We start from the raw sequence: 20474 nt of genomic DNA on the forward strand, positions 1-20474 counted from the left end.
ACTTATGTAATCAATAATTAATCAATTGCTCTCCTGATTTCGGCCCCAAGTAATTTTTCTTTGAATATTTTTCCAACCAGCAATGCTGCGACCCAGCTTCATTTTAAAGAGAGGAAATGCGATTATGAGTCAAAGGGCGATGCCGGTCCCCACTGTGAGCACCAAATTTGTCATATGTCCATGGTTTCCTGCCATGTCATTGGCTGTGGTCACAGGCTGGGGGAATTATGGCTTTAAAGGGGAGGTTCTGGTGGCTGGCAGTACTTTGGTGGGACCAGCACTTTGTGTTCTTGTCCCTGACACTGTTGTGTATGTAAATGCTGATGAGGAATTTCACAAATGGGGCAGGTGCATGTAGTTTGTCATGAACTGTTTTTAAATGATTAAATGTTACAAATACTCAGTTTTAACACGTCAAGGGTTAGATGAAAGTTTAGTTGTTTAAATCAATTGTAAATAGTTACTAGGTATTTATTTTAGAGATTTATAATGCCTACTAGAAAATAAAAAGTGCTGAGAAATAATGCAGAAAGAGATCGGTTTCATTAATTTTTTTTGGTGTCTGCCAATGCTTTTGACTATGGAACCCTTTTTTGTTACACTAATCAGCATTTTAAGAAACTGGTGTTTTTTTCCTTCACACTTTGATGAAACACGGGGTTGTAGTACGTACTTTGGCTTAGAGCTCTCATGTCCAGCTACTGGGTTGCTGGCAAAGCCATCTTTTGACCACTGAGTTAGTCAGTTGCACCAGCCATGACTATATGTTTTTTCCTTGTTCATTTGTCTTTTCTTCATCAATTATTCCAAAATTTCTCACAGTTCGATATTTCATGATTTCAGAATATTAAAATTATGTAATGTCTTAATGTTGATAATTTGCTTTGTAGATGTGTTAATGATGAAAAAGACATATACTCAGAATGTTAAAAGACAAATTATTTTAAGAAAATATTAATGTAGTAAAAATCTAAATGTGAAACACCAACCAGAAAGAATATATGTACCCCCATGTTCATAGCAGCACTATTTACAATAGCTAAGATCTGGAAACAGCCCAAATGTCCATCAGTAGACAAATGGATGAAAAAGCTGTGGTACATATACACAATGGAGTACTATGCAGCTGTAAGAAGGAAAGATCTCTTATCCTTTGAGACGACATGGAGGGACCTGGAGCGTATTATCCTAAGCAAAACAAGCCAAACAGAGAAAGACAAGTATCATATGATCTCATTTATTTGTGGAATATAATGAACATAACAATCTGAGGAATGGGGTAGTCCCAGAGACATGGAAGTGGGGTACAGACTGTCAATCCCCAGAAGAAGGGGTGGTGGGGGAGAGATAAACCACAGAACTTATATGCATGTATGCATGAACAGTGGACATGGACAACAAAGCTGGGGACAGGGCGGGGGGCGGTGCGGATCAGTGGGGGGAAAAGGAGAAACATCTGTAACAAAAATAAATAAATTAATTTAAAAAAATCTAAATGCTTTTGAAATACATTTTGAAATATAGCTTTACTGGTTTTTATTCTTTTGCCGATTTTGTAGAGGACTTCTTTGGAAAATGCTAAATAAAGTTCCCTTTTGGCATATTCTGAAGTCTTTATACCTTAAAAATGTCAAATGGTCTAAGATAAAATACATAATTTTAAGGAATCAAACCAGTGTTCCCATTTGAATCCTGAGAGAGTTCTTTGTGAGGTTTAGGGTGTTATCTTTTGATTTCTATGAGTTGGAGAAATTTTCTCTTTCTTGGTAATGATTATCTTTAATATTTTAAGGACTTTAAAAATTCTACAATGTGAAGGGACTCCAGCTGCTTTATCTAAAGAGAGAAAAAGTGAGCAAGACATTTTAGTTTACTTTCTTTCTCCATGTAGATCTTAGTCAATAAGGGATGATAATACAAAAGATTTGGGATCCATCCATTTTATGGGCCCACCTTTACTTTGACATAAATGAAGGTTTGTTGATTAGAAGCACGTGGTTTAAGTTTCATGCATGTGGTATATGCACGCCTTGTGCAAGCGTGTGTGCACACCCCCCAAACCCCCACACACCCACATCCCTTCATGTAGATCCCAGTGGAAGCCACAAACATTTCATATAGTTTGAATATAAGAACAGGCATAATAGGACTAATGAGACATTTCAAAGACCTTTTAATATATTTTGTTCTCTGCAGCAAATTAAAGTGTTCTGAATTGGCTTGAACAACTATTAATTACGAAGAGATACGTGGTCGGATTTTCATGTGAACCAAATCAGGCTTCTATGTGCAGAAATAATGAAATGCCAAGTGAAAGAATAATATAGCTTTAAGAATTGGGATGCTTGACTTCTAAACTCTCCTCTGCCTTGGTCTTTAAGTTTCTTTACATTTGAACTTACGATGTTGAATTATATAATCTCTGCGATCCATTCTGGCTCAAAATTTCATGATCCTCATTACGAAGTAAAGAATAAGAACACCTGTGCTCCAACCCCCCACCCCCGGGAAAGGGTAGGGTATGATACTATGGCAAATGTTGCTATCCGTTTTTTAATACTCCATTTTTGGGAGTGCTTGTACAAGTAGCATAAAGTGAATACAATAATGGAGTGCTGTGACATTAGCCACCTTTCAGTCCTGTGACTGCTGAGAGAATATAACTTGCTGTGTACTGATGGAGGGTCTGACCAGCAGAAATTGTAATCTGAAAAGAAGCAATTTTCGCCAAGTTCTCTGTGTTCCTAAGAGCAGAAATTGCTTTTAATATTCCACAAATAAACGTTTTGAAAGTTGCCCTGTCATTTTTTTCCCACTTAAAATTGGTATTAACGCCCTGGCCAGTGTGGCTCAGCGGTTAGAGCGTCAGCCCGCAGACCAGAGTCCCGGGTTCGGTTCCCGCTAAGGGCATGTACCTCGGTTGCAATTTGTCCCTGGCCCTAGATGGGGTAGCGTGGGTGGCAGCCAGTTGATGTGTCTCTCTCACATCGAAGTTTCTCTCTCTCTCTCTTCGCCCCTCTTTCCCTCCCACTCTATCTGAAGAAAAATGAAAAACAAAAACAAAAAAACAAATTGGTATTAACTTAGGTAGGTGCTTTTCTAAGGAAGCTAGATGGTTAGAATTTGGGCTGTGCTATAATCGGTGGGAAACATAGATGGATTTTCCACAGCTGTCCTGGCTCTGACCTTCGAGTCCAAACATTCTTAGTAATTCAGTGACTCGAGACAGACGCTGAATATTCTACCTAATACCAAAAGAGTGTAAAAGCCCCTCCTATTTTATATTTATTTGTTTGGGGCATTAAAACTATATGATGTTTGACATATTGCTGTTGGGGGTAACTTATTTATGATATAGGTGTTTGTATAAATGTCTTTTAAGTGTAAATCTGAACCACTACTATTTCGAGTATTCTTACCTACCAGATAAATGCCTGTACTTTGAACAAAATTTTTAAAAATGCAATCTGGACAAGGAAGAATTGTTGAATTTTTTCCAAAAATGTGTACTGGGCAAAGTGAGTGATGATTTAACAGTTGGTTCTAAGTGCATAGCGAGTATATGCATCTCGTGGGCGCCCGCCTGAGGCTCCGCCAATGCTCAAGGGTAATATGTTCATAAACTTCAGGTCCCACAGCTTGGCCCTAGAATGGTATCCATTTGTTCTACTGCTTCATTTGCCTGTATTAGAGATGGGCTTCTGGATTTCCATCTCATGATTCTTCTATAAAAGTCACAATATCAAGAGTTAATCAGTTTGAACTTAGGTGATATTTACTTGTCAATTAAGTTAAAGAGCGTGAAGATTTCAGTGTGTTTCCTCCTTAGCCTTGTTGCCCAGAACTTCCCTCTCCCCCAAATCTCTGACATTCTCACAGTATAAATGCCTGTCCGTATTTCTCTTGTCCAATTCATTCATTTTACTTACTGATAAAAATCCAATTTACTCAATGTTCATTTTATTGTTTCTTATATCCGCAGTACTGTCCCACCTCCCTAATTTTAGTAACTTCACAAGCAACATGTAGTTTTCTTTTTTACTTTCATTTTTGATTACAAAAAAGAAAAATGATAAGTTATGTAATCTGTTAAAAGCTATTTAATATAAAAGCCACAACAAAAAATAATGGATTCCAGAGCTATCCTCTCATAAGCCATTGATATCAAATCCATTTTCAAAATCAAAATTCTGTTTGCAAAGGCTGTTGAATATTTTGTGTGAAAAAATTTAATGCATTAACTTAGGAAATAATGTGCTTTAATACACCAGAAGATTCACTGAAATGGAACTGAGAAACTGTAACCTATTAATCAGATTCAGAGATATTATGATGTTCATACTTATGTATATATTCACTGGGCTTAAAATGCAGTAAAATAATATTTTGTGGAAAAATCATCTTAAATTCCATTTTATGCATTTAACATTTTTCTGTTCATAAGAAAATACAGAAAACCTAATATTTTTCTTTTTAGAAATCTTTTATTTCTTCTAGTCTTTGGAAATGGGGAGGTTACTAATGGCACAGAGGAATGTTCTTTTTGTTAACTGGTGCATGGACTTGGGGGGACACTAGTTTAGGCTGAGACCCAATAATAACTTACAGTCATTTGAAGCTGTGGACTGTAAGAATTCATTTCAACTGATATTAGGCATGACACTAATTTGGTATTAAACTCTAAGCACATTAGCAATTATGGTACAATGCACTATTACTTTCCAAGTCTCTGCAGTAGTTTTTCATTATTAATGGTTTATGTTCTTTTCTTTTCTTTTTTAATGCAGGATGTATAATTTTTAGTAGTATGAATTCAGAACAGCCCCACCATTAGAATTTTTACTTATATCCATTTAAATATGCATTCTAGATGGTTGAATCTATTTACAAAATGTGATCGTAGAATAATATAATCCTATAAGAGATCATCAGATAGGCGCTTGAAATGCTATGCTTAATCTATAGGAAGACAAAGTGTCTAACAATGAACCAAATGAGAGCCTTGAATGCTTGTCTGATTCATCAAAGTATAATTAAAATTCTGTTGTCTGATTTGGTCCCCTTTACAGTTCAAAGACAATTTCTGTGGTGTATTATCAGGCTTTGGAATAAGATGATTGCTTTCCTAAAACATAGTTACATAAACAAATGGGTAAATGGATTTGTTATGCGCCTAAAATAATAGTTATTCTTATTATACATATTCCTTGGTTTTACTTTTCAATCAGTGACTTTGGAAGCAAAATTTGAAAAATACTTATAAAATAGGCTCAGCAATCCTGAATTAATTAGGGTGACCAAATGTCCTGGTTTGTCCAGGACCAAGGGGTACCGAGGACTTCAGTTTTAAAACCAGGACAATCCCAAGCAATTTTAGTATTAAAACCAGGACAACTCCAAGCTAATGGGTACAGATGATCATCCTAAAGCAGGATGAAATGGTGCTGGAGTGAAGACAGTTTTAGGAAAAGGAACATGTGAAAAATCTTTTGCCTGCTCTTTTAGGATTTTCAAAAAGTTTCCTCTTTCTACTTCCACAGCCCTACTCTGCAGTCAGGCTAGTTAATGTTAAGAACAGGCTTCTCTCTCTACATCAAGAACCAAGACAAGAGCGACAGTTGGCATTCTGGCAGAAGGCAATGCAGGGAGGGGGTAAGAGATTGAGCTCTGCATCAAATAGTCTGAACTCGAATCCAGACTTTGCTGTTGATTAGGAGAGTGATTTTGTACTTCTGTTTTCTCAACTATAAATGGAAACAATAATAATGTCCAATCTGTAGGGTTACATGAACAGTGTCTGCCATGCATTAAGTGTTCGAGGAAGTTATTTTTATTGTGATCTTGATTAGGATTAGCAATTTAGAGCTAGCCAGTTTGTCTACCAGTGGTAGTAACTTCCATATGTAGATTCTTAGGGGAACTTGTTACTGCTATCAATTTTCTGTGAGGGGTGGCTTCCATCACCCAAAGGCTTTGCTATGTTTTTTGCTTGTTTGTTTGTTTCTTACAGTAGAAAAGATATGTACATGAAATGGTAGAAGAAAATTTCAAACTTAGAACTGTTCCAGGAAATGTTCTATCAATGGAAGGGACAACTAGATGATCAAATTACCACAGTTCTTTTGGGGCAAATTATATTGTTATATAAATTGGGGCAAATTCTACAGATTTTATTTTTTTGATAGCTAGTATCATGATAAAGCTGCATAATTGAATACTTCATTAAACTATTCTGAGAATTGATTAAGGACTTTGTGATAATACTTATTCTTATTCATGAGGATTGGGTACAACAGGCTATAGGCTGGTCTGGCTACTAGTAGAACTTTGCTTCTATTACAGTTATACAAAGAGAGACTGCTGAAAAGTAGCTTGTGAGTTGACTATGGATTTCTAGAGAATGAACTCAGTTCCTTCAAAATTGCATTGTTCTCTGTTTTAACATCTAACATCAAAATGTCATCCCAGATGGCAGTGGGGGAGCTCAGTGTATGTCATTCCACTCTACTCTGTCCCAAATGTGTGGTGGCCACCTCTAAGTGAGCAGAAAGTAGATTTATGCCTGATCTTTGATCTTAAAATTTAGCCAACTAAGTTTACTTAATTGAAACACATAGTAAAATTTGTCTGTTGAAATTTAACTGCAGGCCTTTGATTTTCCAACATAAAATTTATTCCTAGCACTGACCAAGTACAATGCAAAAGATGTTTAAGAAAATATTGGAATCACTCAAAAGGTTGAGATGGAAAATCAGGTCCCTCAAGACCTAAACAAGTTAAGAATATCACTAAAATTTTTACTTATTTATTTTGACTTCAAGAACAGAAAAGAATAGCCTAGAATTCTAGATTTTGCATATACAGTTAAAAAGTATTTAAGGGAAAATTTAATTATTTTTTTACAATATAGTCTAATATAACCAAATATATTCTTATACCTTGAACATCTTTTACAATATAAGTCCATTGTAATAGTCATTTCTTCTTGGTTGTTTACATTCTTTGCATTTATTACAAAGTCAGATTTTTTACTTTCAATATGGGATTCATCATGGAATATATTTTCTATCATAAGACTTTCATTTAAAATGAAAATGCCACATGGATCTATCCTATAGTTGAATGTAGATATGATAGCTTTAATGGTGAAAAATATTTACATAGCTTAGTGTAAAAAAACCTCACTTAAAAAAAAAAAACCTGAATATTTTTTGGTTAAAGTGAAATTTTTTATTTTGAGGGAAAAATGGTTTTATTTCCATATTCATTTGTACATGTAGACAGGCTTTCTACTTTATGCTACTCAGAGACATTAAGTAACCCAACTGAAGCCTCAAATGAACCTTAAAATATAACCCTGCTTAGCAGTTCTCTAGTGATATTCCTTATACATTGCTGCTGATATATTTTTAGACATAAACTCTTGGCCTCATGGACCCCTATAATAGATTTATAGGAAAAAGTCATTTATTTTTGAACATTTTCCCATGGAATCAAAGAATTCCCATAGGTTAGAAAGATAAGAATTTGGCCTTTTGCCTGGGAGAAAGAGAATATCACAGATGCTCTTTTAGAATACTGTCAGCTATGCAAAGCTATAGTACTTCTGCTTGGCTTCCTTTTAATTAAGACAAAATAATTCAGAACTATTATTTCCTGCTATCAGTATTGATCAGTTACTCATGTTTTATGCATTAAAAATGAACACATTTTGGGAATGATTCACTTTATATATTACACATTCGTGTTGAAAAGCAGAAAAATTAAGTGTTATGTCATCTGTACTAAGAGAATTAGATCATAGTCTGTGTGGAAGAATCTTTAGGATTATATATCCTTTGTCATTTACCTCCTTGAATCACGTGAATAAAAAAAGCTTGCTAACTTGCTGTTGGCTAGGTCCTTCCTTCCTTCCTTCCTTCCTTCCTTCCTTCCTTCCTTCCTTCCTTCCTTCCTCAGCTCAGATAGAAAAAGTTGTGTATTCAAAAGTAAAAGTAAGCAAGTTTTGTTTTTTTTCTTTTTTGATACTAATACATTTAGATTCTAGTGAATAGTTCTGGATTGCAGTTCAATGTCAAACTATTATCTATCCATTTTGTTGTACTACTAAGGAATGGCCATATAGAGCACTGAGATTTATATCATTCATTGCCCAAGAAGAGTAATTGGAGGGCTGCCAACCAGGGTGCCATAAAATTAGATGAGTTGGTGAAAATTGAGATAAATGGTAGAAATTTAGGTAAGTGTTAAGTAAATATATGGCGATTCTAAACATGTGTTCCAATGATGTCAGAATTGCCCTGAACAGAAAGGATGCTATCTAATTGTCATCATTTTAGGAACTGTCTAGTGGGCAAGGATAGGGGTGGGTGTGGGTGGAGGCGGGGCGGTATAGCCTCCTCCTCTTTATGATCTTCCCTCTTTTCAAAGTTTGTGTCTTGCTATTCAAGTAGAAGGGTACAGACCTAACAGCTTAGTTGTCAGGGAAGTACTATTTATAAAGGCATGGTTCAATTTTAGGATGAACTTTTTGGAGATCAGCAATGATTTATTTTGCCCCCCCCCCCCAAAAAAAAAAGAAACCCCTTCAATCTAAAAAGAGTTCATTAGACTGAGTTTGAAAAAAGTGCAAAGGAGAGTAATTAGCAGGAGCAGACAGAGAGTGGCAATGGTTAGGGAGGAAAAGTCAGAAGCGCCCCCACCCCTCCCTTCCCCAAAGGAATCCCTTCCAGGCACAGAGTGGCTCTTATCTGCTGGAGGCAAGTTTCTTTGCCAGCTTAGCCACCTGTGTGCTGCGCTTGGGAAGGTGGCTTGGGAAAAGGGAGAGTTCAGACACAAGGCTAGATGCCTTCCTTGATGAGGCTGGTCGTCAAAATACCTCCAGAAGTCAGAGCTCTTAAAATGCAACATATGATCTGCTCTCGTACATTTCCAGGGTTGTAGTCCGTCATCCTCAAGACTGGTCTGCTCTGGAGCCGGCTGACACCTCCCCAGTGTGAGCTGGAAGGGTCCTTGCTGCCCTTTCCCTCTCACCTCCCCACCCCCAAAGTGGTGTTGCAGCCTCGCTCCGCCTGCACATCCCCCGACGCGCCCCAGGGGGTTATCAGGCTCCCCACACGCACCACTGGCTTCCTCTGGTGCCCAGCGCAAGGGACCCTGGCAGACCAACCGCTGCCGGGAGCCTCATCCAAGTCCCCTTCTCCTGTTCCCCTACCACGCGCAGCTGACTCTCTGACCCCCGCCCCCTTCCTTCGGCGCCCACTGAGTGTCAGGTTGAATCCAGGGTTGGACCTGCTGTTTTGCTCATCCCCACACTCAGCTTCTCCGTCAGCCCCAAGAAGTGGAATCTGCACTGAAACTCTCGGTGGCTGGAGCCTGCAGACTGGGCATGCTCAGAAGCCAGGGCTGGCTTTGGTCTCAAGTAGGAAGCTTTGCACTCGGGAGGCAGCGGCGACTTTGGGGAAAGTTGATCAGAGAGGGGAGGAAGCCCCGAGACGCGGAGCAGCGTCAGGAAGGAGCCCCCGGCAGCCCGGAGGAGCATGGGCACCCTGCGGGATTTACAGTACGCGCTCCAGGAGAAGATCGAGGAGCTGAGGCAGCGGGATGCTCTCATCGACGAGCTGGAGCTGGAGTTGGATCAGAAGGACGAACTGATCCAGAAGCTGCAGAACGAGCTGGACAAGTACCGCTCGGTGATCCGGCCGGCCACCCAGCAGGCGCAGAAGCAGAGCGCCAGCACCTTGCAGGGCGAGCCGCGCACCAAGAGGCAGGCTATCTCCGCCGAGCCCACTGCCTTCGACATCCAGGATCTCAGCCATGTGACCCTGCCCTTCTACCCCAAGAGCCCACAGTAAGCAGGGGTTGCGCTCCGGGGCCATGTGGCACCCTGTCGGTGGGGAGCTGCGGGTCTCTGTGTTGTCTGTCGGCCCCCGCCCCTCCCCTCCCGCTTGCCATGTCTGTCCTCATCCTCAGAAATGTTTCATTTTAAGGGCACTACTTGCGGGCTGTGCACGTTTCTAGAGCCAGACTCACTGCACCTATGTTGCCTTAGTGTCTTTGTCGGATGTCAAGCTATTTTTAAAATATGTACGTATACATTCATAAATGCCACCTACTGTACATAGAGTTTGAATGCGCCCCAGGTGTGTGTCCGGCTGTGTGTATGTGAGTGTGAGAAGCGGAAGAAAAAAAAAAAGCCATCTCCCCCAAGCCTTGGCAAAGCTGCCCAGCCGGAAAATCCTAAATGCAGGCTCATCAGACTTGAAATGAAATGCGTCTGGTATCACCCTTACTTTCCATGCGTTTGTGGCTCTCCCGGGTTCCTGTACCTGCTGGCACTTCGCGCTGGTACCCTTCAAACCTGATGTTCTGTCATCATCGAAGTGTCAAGAATAAGCAAATGCGCATACAAAAGGGAAGATTTTTTGATTTCCTGAATTGGATGACATTTGCAATCCACAAATGGAAGCTTAGTCTGTTGATCTCTTAAAAATCTTTTCATAACATCTGAGAGAGAATATTGCTTGGTTTCCTTAAGGAATTTGCATAATGTTACTAATGGGGCATTTCCTTCTCCCTAGGTTAGGGTTGCATGTTTCCAGGGTCAAAGAGAGAGAAGTACACCACCTTTACTGACAATGTGGACACATTGTTTACCTTAGCCTGGCTTCTGATGCAACCACTCCAGTATTGTTCTAGCATTTTAGAGAACTATGTAGTTCTGATGTCAGTGGGCTTCACAACTTGGCTGGGAAAATTGAATGAAATTTGTTCTACACCACTCAACTCAGAGTTCTTGTGGAGAGTGAAGTGACAAGAACTTGAGGTTAATAGAGAGTGAGCACCCGAATGAAGGTTATTTTTAATTAATAGATAATGACATAATTGATAATATGAAGGATTTTGATATGCTATTCCTAAGTACATCATATTGGCTGGATGACGTGTTACATAATAGTATAAGGTCCCTTGGAACCCTTCACTTCATAAACACAAGGAACTAATATAAGGAGAAAGAGGAAATACTTGATTATCTTCATTTGTATTTATTGTATTTGGGGGAGCTCGAGAGTATGTACTAATTATACTTTTGAAAAGTTAGAGTTATACCTATACTTATTGGTTCCCAGAGAGCACGTGCTGTATCTCATGCAGGTTTGACTTAATGAGGAGGGTTATTCGGGAGGGGGGGGGGACAGTAAGGATAAACGTTTCTGAGATTCTGACTTCACCAAGTTGCCCTAATAGTTTGGTAGGCTTAGATCTGCCTTAGAAACCTGAATGATCTGTATCCCCTTCAACTTTCTCTGGTCAGTTAATTTGCAGTCTGACATGCTTGCCTGTTTTAGCTAACCAGATACATGGCCATCTCTCCTGGGCCAAATTTCGCATAATGAAAAAATAACTCAAACACAGCTCTCTGTCTTTAAGCATTCCGTGGGATCTCAGTTTAGTATTTGCAGGACTGTGGAGTAACACAGAGCAAAGTCCACTTTTATAAAAAGACCATTTTAATAGGTTTTATAATGAAGCACAATCAAGCTAGCGGATAGCTGCAGTAAAACATTGTATCAGACAAGATCTGAAGGAATCTAGGCAGCAAGCAATGAGCTGAAGTTTTATATGACTTTTAGTGCTTGACATGAACAACTAGATTTTTAAAAGTCCGTGGTGGAAAATGAAATGAGTGTGGCAAATAATTCTGTTGCAATAAACATTTTATCTATCGAACAACACTGTGTGTTCTGATATTTATTTAATAACTTGTGCTTTTAAAAAAGTCAGCTACTAAAAAAATAAAATAAAAAAATATAAAGAAGTCAGCTGCTAAGGTATTACCATGATGATTTTGGTGATTCTGAAGGATTATATTGAAGAAAATGATAGCATGTTCTTCCAAGCTTAAATAATTTTGGAAAAACATCTGTTCTTTTTTCACACTTACATAAAGAAAACGAGAATAAAATCGGCTTAAGTGTTAGAGTGTACCTCTTGAGAGAAAGAGAAGTATATTGTATGCAAAACGATTATTGTTATATCATTTGAAGATAGCTCCACACGGAATTAGGAACACATGTCAAACTGAAGATGATGTATTTGAATTTCTATTTATTCCACTATAAATAATTGGATTAGTAGACTCATTGTCAACAAGTGTTTATGTTTCATTTTAGGGAGACTTAAATTTAGTCATCTTTCTTAAACTTACACACAGGTTATTGTGAGTTCAAGTTAAAAATGAAACCATGTAAGTAGCATAAAATGGGTTTTAACTTCATGTTCGTGTTCCATTCTCTTTCCATTAAATGTAGGTAACTGTTCTGCTCAATTATCTGATGAATGAAAATATGTTTGTTTACTTTTTGCTCACTGAGGTTATCTTGTGAGGATAATTTTTGAAACTTCTATTTTGTAGTGACTTTCAACCACTTAAAAATAATGTAAAATGAAAATTAACTTATTCACTTAGATTGCCTTAGCATTTTCAATTTGAAAGTTTCCCCCTTCAAGTGGGAATTGGAGGAAAGGCTTGGTCAGATCCCAGCTGACAGCCCAGGGCCCTCCTGCTGAACCTGTGAGGAGGGGAGAGTGTTTTTGTTTGTCTCTTTCACACCTGTATAAGAAACAGCCCTTAAGTCCTTTTTTTTTGTTATAAATGTGAAGAACTGATGTGGCAAATTGGAATCTGTATTCCATTGCTACCAAATAAAGACTTAAGAATGCAGAACTATCAGTCTTTATATTTTGAAATGAATTGAACAAATACACCCTTAAAAATGAGAAAAATACCTATTTTATGAGATCAGATAGCCTGTTGGTGTGTGTGTGTGCGTGCGCGTACTTTAGTAATTTCCTTTCATGATATTTCATTCCTGAAAATTAACTCCATAATAGGTTAGCACATTCAGTACTTGCTATTATGATCTAAACCCCTTACCTCTGGTGAATAGTCTCATATCCTTTGCCTTTTGCTCTCACAGTGTTCCAGTCATTTCCAGGCTATATAGACTTGAGCTCCTATCCAAAGTGGTTCACGTCTCTGTATTCTTGTTAAGCTGTTGTTTTTCACCCCAGAGGTAGTTGCATTTCAGCGAATGATGACATTTTGTTATAATTCACTTTTTGATTGTGAAGTACTTTGGGAGAGCTGAGGATACAAAGAAATATTTTCTTACTTTTAGGGAGGCATTCCTTTTAAGATCTTATATGAGCTTTTGAACCTTGACACTAGTATATTTCAAGAGAAATGGAATCTTTCTACAGGCTGTATGTTACATTTTGTAGGAAGTTGAGAGAATTATAGCATTTTAGTGTGATTATAGATGGCATCATAGTAAAACAGATTTCTTCAGTCTGGCTAGCGTGGCTCAGTGGTTGAGCATTGACCCATGCACCAAGAGGTCGCTGGTTCAATTCCCGGTCAGGGCACAAGCCCAGATTGTGGGCCTGATCCCCAGTGGGGGGCATGCAGGAGCCAGCCAATCGATGTTCTCTCTCATCGATATTTCCAGCTCTCTCTCCCTCTCATTTCCTCTCTCTCTAAAATCAATAAAGAAAAACAAACAAACAAACAAACAAACACAACACAGTTCTTTAAAGGTAGCGATTAAATTTCGAATGTGCCCTACAACTTGGTTCAATACTTTTGTGGGATGTCTGCCATATGCAAGCTCTCACCAGGCCTCAGAGGGGAGGGATGTATAGATCTTACCATCAAGGAGTTCACAGAGGGTTAACATGCTGCGCAAGTGAATATCCTAGAAAGTAGAGTAAGGCGTGCCACAGAGGGATGCTTAAGACAGCAACTACAGTTCAGCCCACGTCATTTTATAGTGTCAGAAACTCTTGTGGAAATGGAGACATTTAAAATACGTATGTATTTGGAGGATGGCCATGATGTAGCAGAGATTGGATTAGAGGGCTGGGGTGGGGCTTGGGAGGGCCATCAGCGAAGGATGGACCGCAGAAGAAAGCAGAGGTGCGTCTGGGGCATAACCGCGACTGGCGGCTGTACCAGAACACCCCAGTGGGAACTGAGGAAAAGCAGGTTTAGGCCAGAGGGAATGAGAATCTAGTTGCTATTGTATAAAGTAGGTAAGAGGGCATTTCTGCATGTGTTTAGAATAATCAAGATGTGTGTGTGTGTGTGTGTGTTGTACTAGAGGACTAAATGTTACCCATTACTAAAGCCCTGAATCTCCAAATGTCAGTGCTGTCCTCCAAACCCCGCCTCCGGCCCCCACTTAAGCACAGTCCTGATAACAGCCATAACTATTCCAGCTAGGTAAGGGTATTTAATTTAACCAATCAGCAGATGATTAAAACTCTTAAGGAAACGGAGTTCCGTTCTTCATAGAGAACAAGCTCCTGTTTCCACTCCCTTCAAACTGTTCCCATTGAAAACAATGTAATGTGCTGCCACAGACTAGCCGTGCAGATTCCTCACTGACCCAGGCAAATGGGACGTGAGAGCTGAGCCCGAGGTTGGTGTTTGAAATTCATCTTTCTTGTGGTGGAAGAGTTAAATTCCCACTTAACGTTATTCTAATAGACTTTCCTATTTAAGTTTGTTCGTAGTTTGACCTTATAGTCTAGACAGTAAATTTGAAGTTGTGGTAGCTTTTATAAAAAATGTATGAGAACAGGTTGCAGAAACCCTCTGTGGGTGATGTGAAGCACAGCCAAGTTGTGTGCCCCTCCAAGGGGTCTCACAATGAACATAGTGACAAGCCCTGAAAGACAGGAGCTCTAGTTACTGCCTGAGAATGGAAATAACCAGCTTCCTTGTTTTCCTGGGCCACCTTTCCAAGCTCCTGCTACTCCTTATTTCTCTCAAGAGTTGGGTTTGGATTCCTAATGGGAAAGGGAAGAAGGCTGTGGATGTTTCTGTTGTTGCTGTTTGCAGGTTATAAGGCATATGGAAACATTGTTTCTTCCTGTCTGCCTAGCAATGGAGGGTCTCCATGGTATCCTAGCAACCAGTTCGAATCTGGGCTGCTGCTCTTTCTGCCTTCCCTACCGTAGGTACTGCTGCCCATCCCAGGGAACCAGACCTGCTGCTAGCATTCAGACACTCTGACTTGAACCTTCCAGGCTCGGAGAACACAAGGCAATCTGATAAATAAGCACATGCTGCAGGCAGCATTTACCAGGATGCTCAACATCTTATTATGCAATCACATCTGTGTCCTGTTGAATCCTAATCTGAACTGTTGAGCTGGCGCTGTCGGCCACCCCTTCCTCGCACCCCGCTTTCTGACACCCCGTCTTCCCTCTCATCTTCTGTAACGCCTGCGTTCCGCCACGTCTCCTTAAAATGTGTTTCCTGAAAAGAATGCGCAGCCTGTTTGAACTCTCCAAGTATAATTTTGTTTGTGGGAGCAGAGGAATGTTCTCCCTCCAAAACTGCCCTGTAAATATAAACAACAGCACAACAACCGGAGCTACACAACGCAGATGTTTAACAAAAGGTGGGACTCCTCGTGAACTCCCCAAAGTGTCTTGTTTCTGAATGGGCTTTGCAATCATAGTCATGTGTATGAAAGAAGCAGGAGGGCGGAGTGGGAAGAAGAGATGCGGGGGTGGGGCAGGAAAGGGCAACGCAGGATGAGTATTGGTAAAGCTATGTCGCATTTGCAAAGAAGCTAGAGGAGTAGTGGGCTTTGTGGGTGAATCCGTAGGCAATAGGACTGGAACGGGATTTGCAAGTTGAATAGTACTTTGTGGATGAAGACAGCAATAGGGAGACACCCAAACTGGAGTATGGGAAAGGCTTGCCTCCACTGGGCGTGGGGGCTATACTGGGATTTTGCCAGAAAACCATTAAGATGTTTCCCCATAGGCCAATGCTTGTTTTGAATGCCATGTATTGCTCCTTTCAAACGTCCTATAACCTGATACCAGGAAGGCTTGGTGGTTTGGGGGCAGTACATGGTGCAGAAAAGGGAATGAGGAGAGCAAGCCAGTGCATCGCTGTTTCTGAAAGAATGGGTCAGAAGGGCACGGCCCTTCATCATCATACTGGCCAACATTTATTGAGCACTCACTGTGTGCCAGGCATTGCTCCTGTGCTCTCTGTAGATTGCCGTTTTCACCAAACAACCTTGTGAAGAAGACTTCGCATCCCACAGCACTGAGGTACAGGACACTGGAGCTCAGAGAAGCTAAGTAAGTTGCTCAAGGTTACACGCTTTGTAAGAGACCGAGTCTGAATTTGAACTCCAGAGCTGCTCGCCTTAGCCATTAGGTTCTCCTGCTTCCCAAAGGGGTGTGAGAATTAGGCAATTGCATGAACACCTCATGTATCACGTGTCGGCGGTTCTCAGCAGAGTGTACCTGTTCACCAGTAATTAAATGGGAAGTGAAGTACTTAGGGAAAAGTGGAAAAAAGTAAGATAGGACAGTGGTTTCCAAACTTGGCTGCGCATTAGCATCATCTAGGGAGCTTTAAAAAATCCAATGCCTAGGTTTTACCCCAAACCAATTAAAATCAGAATGTCTGGGGGTGGAAGTCAGCTATCTGTATATTTTAAAGATTCCTCAGGTAACTTCAATGTGCAGCAACATTTGGGAACCACTCTGATAAGATAACAGGGTGTGTGTGCCTGCCCATGTGTTATTAAACAAAGGCCGAGGATGAACTTTCTGCTTAAAGAACAGAATATTTCTATTGGTTAAAACTTTTCAGCACTAGGGGCAACTTGCAAAAGCAGATCCCCCTGCCCCAAATTATAGGTATACACTATTTAGTACACATCTTTTATTTTATTTGCTTTTATCTTCAGATAGAGCTGGAGGGAGGGAGGGAGGAAGAGAAAGAGAGAAACATCGATGTGAGAGGGACACATTAACTGGTTGCCACCCATACAACTCCAATCGGGGCCAGGGACAAACTGCAACTGAGGTACGTGCCCTTAGCGGGAACCGAACCCGGGACTTTCTGGTCCGTGGGCCGACACTCTAACTGCTGAGCCAAACCAGCCAGGGCATTACATGTCTTATTGTTTAGTCTCCCAGATGAGTAATGATTACCTTACTTAACCCGTTGGTTCTCAACCTTGACTGCATATTCGAATCTAGGTATGCCCCTCTAGGAAATGTTAAAAAATATTGTTCCTGGGGCGCCACTTCCAGAGATTCTGTTTCATTGCTCTGGAGTAGACCTGAGGTGTAGGTATATTATTTCAGCTCCCGCGGTGACTGTAATATGCAGGCAGCTTTGAGAACTTGTTGATAGAGTATTCAACTCCAGTTGTCACAGGTTATTTGAATTCCCATTCTTTGGAAAAGCACTTTCCTTGGTCCCTTTCTCCCAACCCAAATCCCCTGTTCCACAGTGGGGCCAGGCGGCTCCCACTCCCTTTCCCCCTGGCGTCCGCACCTGTCGGTGTCACCTTGATCTCTGCGGTTACTTGTGTGCAACTGGAACATGAAAAGTCTCAGCAGCTCCTCCGTTCAATGGGTAAGTGTATTTCCTCTTTCCTGCCAGCCATGTGTCCTGGCCACTGTTCAAATATGACACAATAGCGTCAGCCATCATCCCAAGTTTATTTCCACTCTCACTGGGGCAGCTGCCTTGCTAGCCAATAAGACTGTGTCCCTGGGCCCCAGAAGCTTCTATGAAATTGAAAGTATATGAAGGTGAGACAACAATGAGGCCTCTTGGAAGAGCAGTACTGGGCTTGTAGTGCCTCTCCTTCTGGTATGTGATGTCTCTGCAGCCAGCTACAGTTTTTTTTCCCCTACAGATATTTTATCCTTTTAAGGCAAACAGCCTGAGATCCGGCTGAGGAGTACTTTCCAGGGCGGCTTCAGAGAAAGCCAGTGAGCACGTCAAGCTCTCAGCCTCTTTTCTGGACGGGTTGGTTCGGGTGGGCAGATGTGGGCAGATGTGGGCCCTGCTGGCAGATGGGAGGTCTGAGATCACACCCGCCGTTTTCCTAGATCCCTCAGCGCGGCGCCCGGGGAGATGGGAATTGGGACCCCGTGTGGTCACAACCTCACTGCTGCCCCTTTGCCAGCTTGAGGGGTCTCTTTCCCGCTGTCTTCCCCCTCGTCCTATTAAACACTCCTCAGGATGTTCCTAATTGTCTCTGACAGGAGCCTGTTTACATGTGTAATTTAATCATTATCTTCTCAGGTGAGGATCAGCCAATCTAACACTTTATATAAGCCACGAGAATAGCTAATATGCTTGCAAATACTTCGTGGTAAAAGGAATCTTCTCCGAATGGGAGTCAGTGAGCAGCTCTGGTCTCTCCCCGCCTCCTTCTAGAACGTGAAAATGTCTTCAGCTGGCAGACAGCGTGGTAGAGCAGCATTAGGTGTAGTCAGGCTGCCCAGAGGTTTGGGGGCATTAATTAGCAGGGAAGTTAATCATAAGGAAGGTCAGCACTTCCATCGTGAACCCAGCTTCATGTGATGCATTTGGTTATGGGACCTAAATGGGAAGGATGAGAGGAATTAGTGATAATAAAGAAACATGAACAGAAGCATGTGTTCACTTACGTGGCTTAGCTGTCGGACAGTATGATCAGGACGCTGTTTCTTAAGTTCTTATAATCCAAGATATGAGAGGATGAGCATGAGTATAGAAAAAAAAAATCAGTAACAATTTAGTGTCAACATCTACTGCTTTCAGCCGCATCAGTTTTTTAAAGATGTTAATTTCCTTTGCCAGTCTAAAGATCATACATGCCAATTAAACTTCACCAGCCTTGCTTCAAGACATGTGCAATTTTATTGACTTTTATGTAGAGGTGGAGTAACGTGAGCCCAGCAAAAGCATTAAGTAAATAGCTTAAATTATTAATATGTGTCAAAAGCAGATCTCCTAATGCTATTGACCTTCTAATGTTCAGTTTTCTCACTCCTAGACCATGCCCGCTCTTTAGGAGTAGCACTGAGTTTCTTTGAACGTGAAATAATTATAGTATCAGCCAGTCAGTTTAATTTGGTTAATTGTATTAAATGTCAATGATGATAAATGTACCTCAGAGAAGCAAAAGACTTGTGCTAGTTTTTGAAACAATTGTAATATGGTAATGTCAACTTTCACCAGATCTGGACCAAGGAATAATGAGATGCTGTGAGAAAAAAAAAAAAAAATCTCCTTGTTGGATATACTGTATATCATCTTAATGGTCCAGCTCTATCAATAAATTATGGTTTTCATTATGCTTCGAAATCTGGGGCGAGAGGAAAGATAAAAAGATTGTCATGACAAGAAAGCAAAATAGGAATTCTGCATTTTACCCCTCTGGAGTTAATGTTACCGGTGGTTTGGAGTGTGGAGCCGCCACTGTCTCCTGTGTCTGCAGGTGGTTGGCACACGTGCTGTACAAACTAGCACACTTCCATCTTCAAAAGACACATTTTTCCTAAATCATCGGTGGCTGAGGAACACATTTCATGTCATGGCAAGGCAGAAAAGATGGCCTCATATGAAATGTGTGCTGCTTTGACAGGTGTCACCCTATCCTTTACAGAGGAATATTAAACATCGGAGAGTGACAGGCCCCGTTTTGCTAAGCCTGTGAGGGTAACTCGTTGTGTCAAGAGGCAAGAGAGAAAAAATGCACTAAAGTGAACCCGAGAGTGTCCACTGCATGCACTATTGGGCAGGGGACATTATTCGAATCATGGTCTTCATTCTAGGTCATTGCTATCGTCTTATTTAGGATCTGTCTGAGCACACCACAGTTCAGAAAAGTAAGTCCACGAACAGTCCGATAAGTAACGGTAGTTTTTGGCTGGAAGATCCATTCAGTGAATCCCTCTTTATTTTAAGTAAATGGATTTTATTTAATTGAACGTTTTCAGTTGTGAATTGTTAGAGGAAATTTTTTTTCCTTCCCCTATAATGTATGGTGCAGTGCAAAATGAAAGAATTGCTTAAAGCTGCTAGTCATTCATTTAATACTTGCCTTTATAAAAATGTAGTGCTGCCCTGGCCAGTGTGGCTCAGCTGGTTGAACCATTATTCCATGCACTGAGAGATCTCCGGTTCCATTCCCAGTCAGGGCACATGGCGGGGTTGCAGGCTCAGTCCCCACTAGGGGGCGAGCAGGAGGCAAGTAATTGATGTTTCTCTCTCATTGATGTTTTTCTCTCTCCATCTCCTTCCTCGCTCTCTTTCTAAAATCAATGAAAAATACCTTTTAAAAAATGTAGTGCTGAACTCCACTGTACATTTTTATGAATAATGTTTCTTGTTATAGATCTGAAAAGCTTTAGAATATTATGAAAGGAACTTGCTATGCCTTTTTGTTTACAGTGGTAGCCTTGATAAAGAAATAGTTATTTTTCCCCAAAAATCTCATTTCAGACTTTTGTTGTTCTTCATAAAAGGAAAATATTACATGAAAATGTATAATCTCTCTGACTCTGCCTTCTAGATGTTTTATCATTACTTAGCATGGGAACCTACATTCTCCTGTTGAAAGAAAGAAGCATGAGCTAAATGATTCCTTGTT

At 40.6% G+C, this 20474-nt stretch overlaps 1 protein-coding gene across 2 annotated transcripts in view; it reads left to right on the top strand.

Annotated features, from left to right (window-relative positions):
• PRKG1 (protein kinase cGMP-dependent 1) overlaps positions 1-20474 on the top strand; it is a 1169747-nt gene that overhangs the window by 64510 nt on the left and 1084763 nt on the right. Inside the window, exon 1 of one of the 2 annotated variants that reach the window (XM_036265966.1) lies at positions 9341-9850. The exons of the other annotated variant lie outside the window; for it this stretch is intronic. Within the exon in view, the coding sequence (XP_036121859.1) occupies positions 9540-9850 (311 nt within the window). The 5' untranslated portion in view covers positions 9341-9539. Of the gene's footprint in view, positions 1-9340; positions 9851-20474 lie in introns of those variants that run through there. 2 annotated transcript variants of the gene reach the window in all.

Source organism: Molossus molossus, unplaced genomic scaffold (genome assembly GCF_014108415.1).
Source record: "Molossus molossus isolate mMolMol1 unplaced genomic scaffold, mMolMol1.p scaffold_m16_p_17, whole genome shotgun sequence".
In the NCBI taxonomy this organism is placed as follows: Eukaryota; Metazoa; Chordata; class Mammalia; order Chiroptera; family Molossidae; genus Molossus; species Molossus molossus.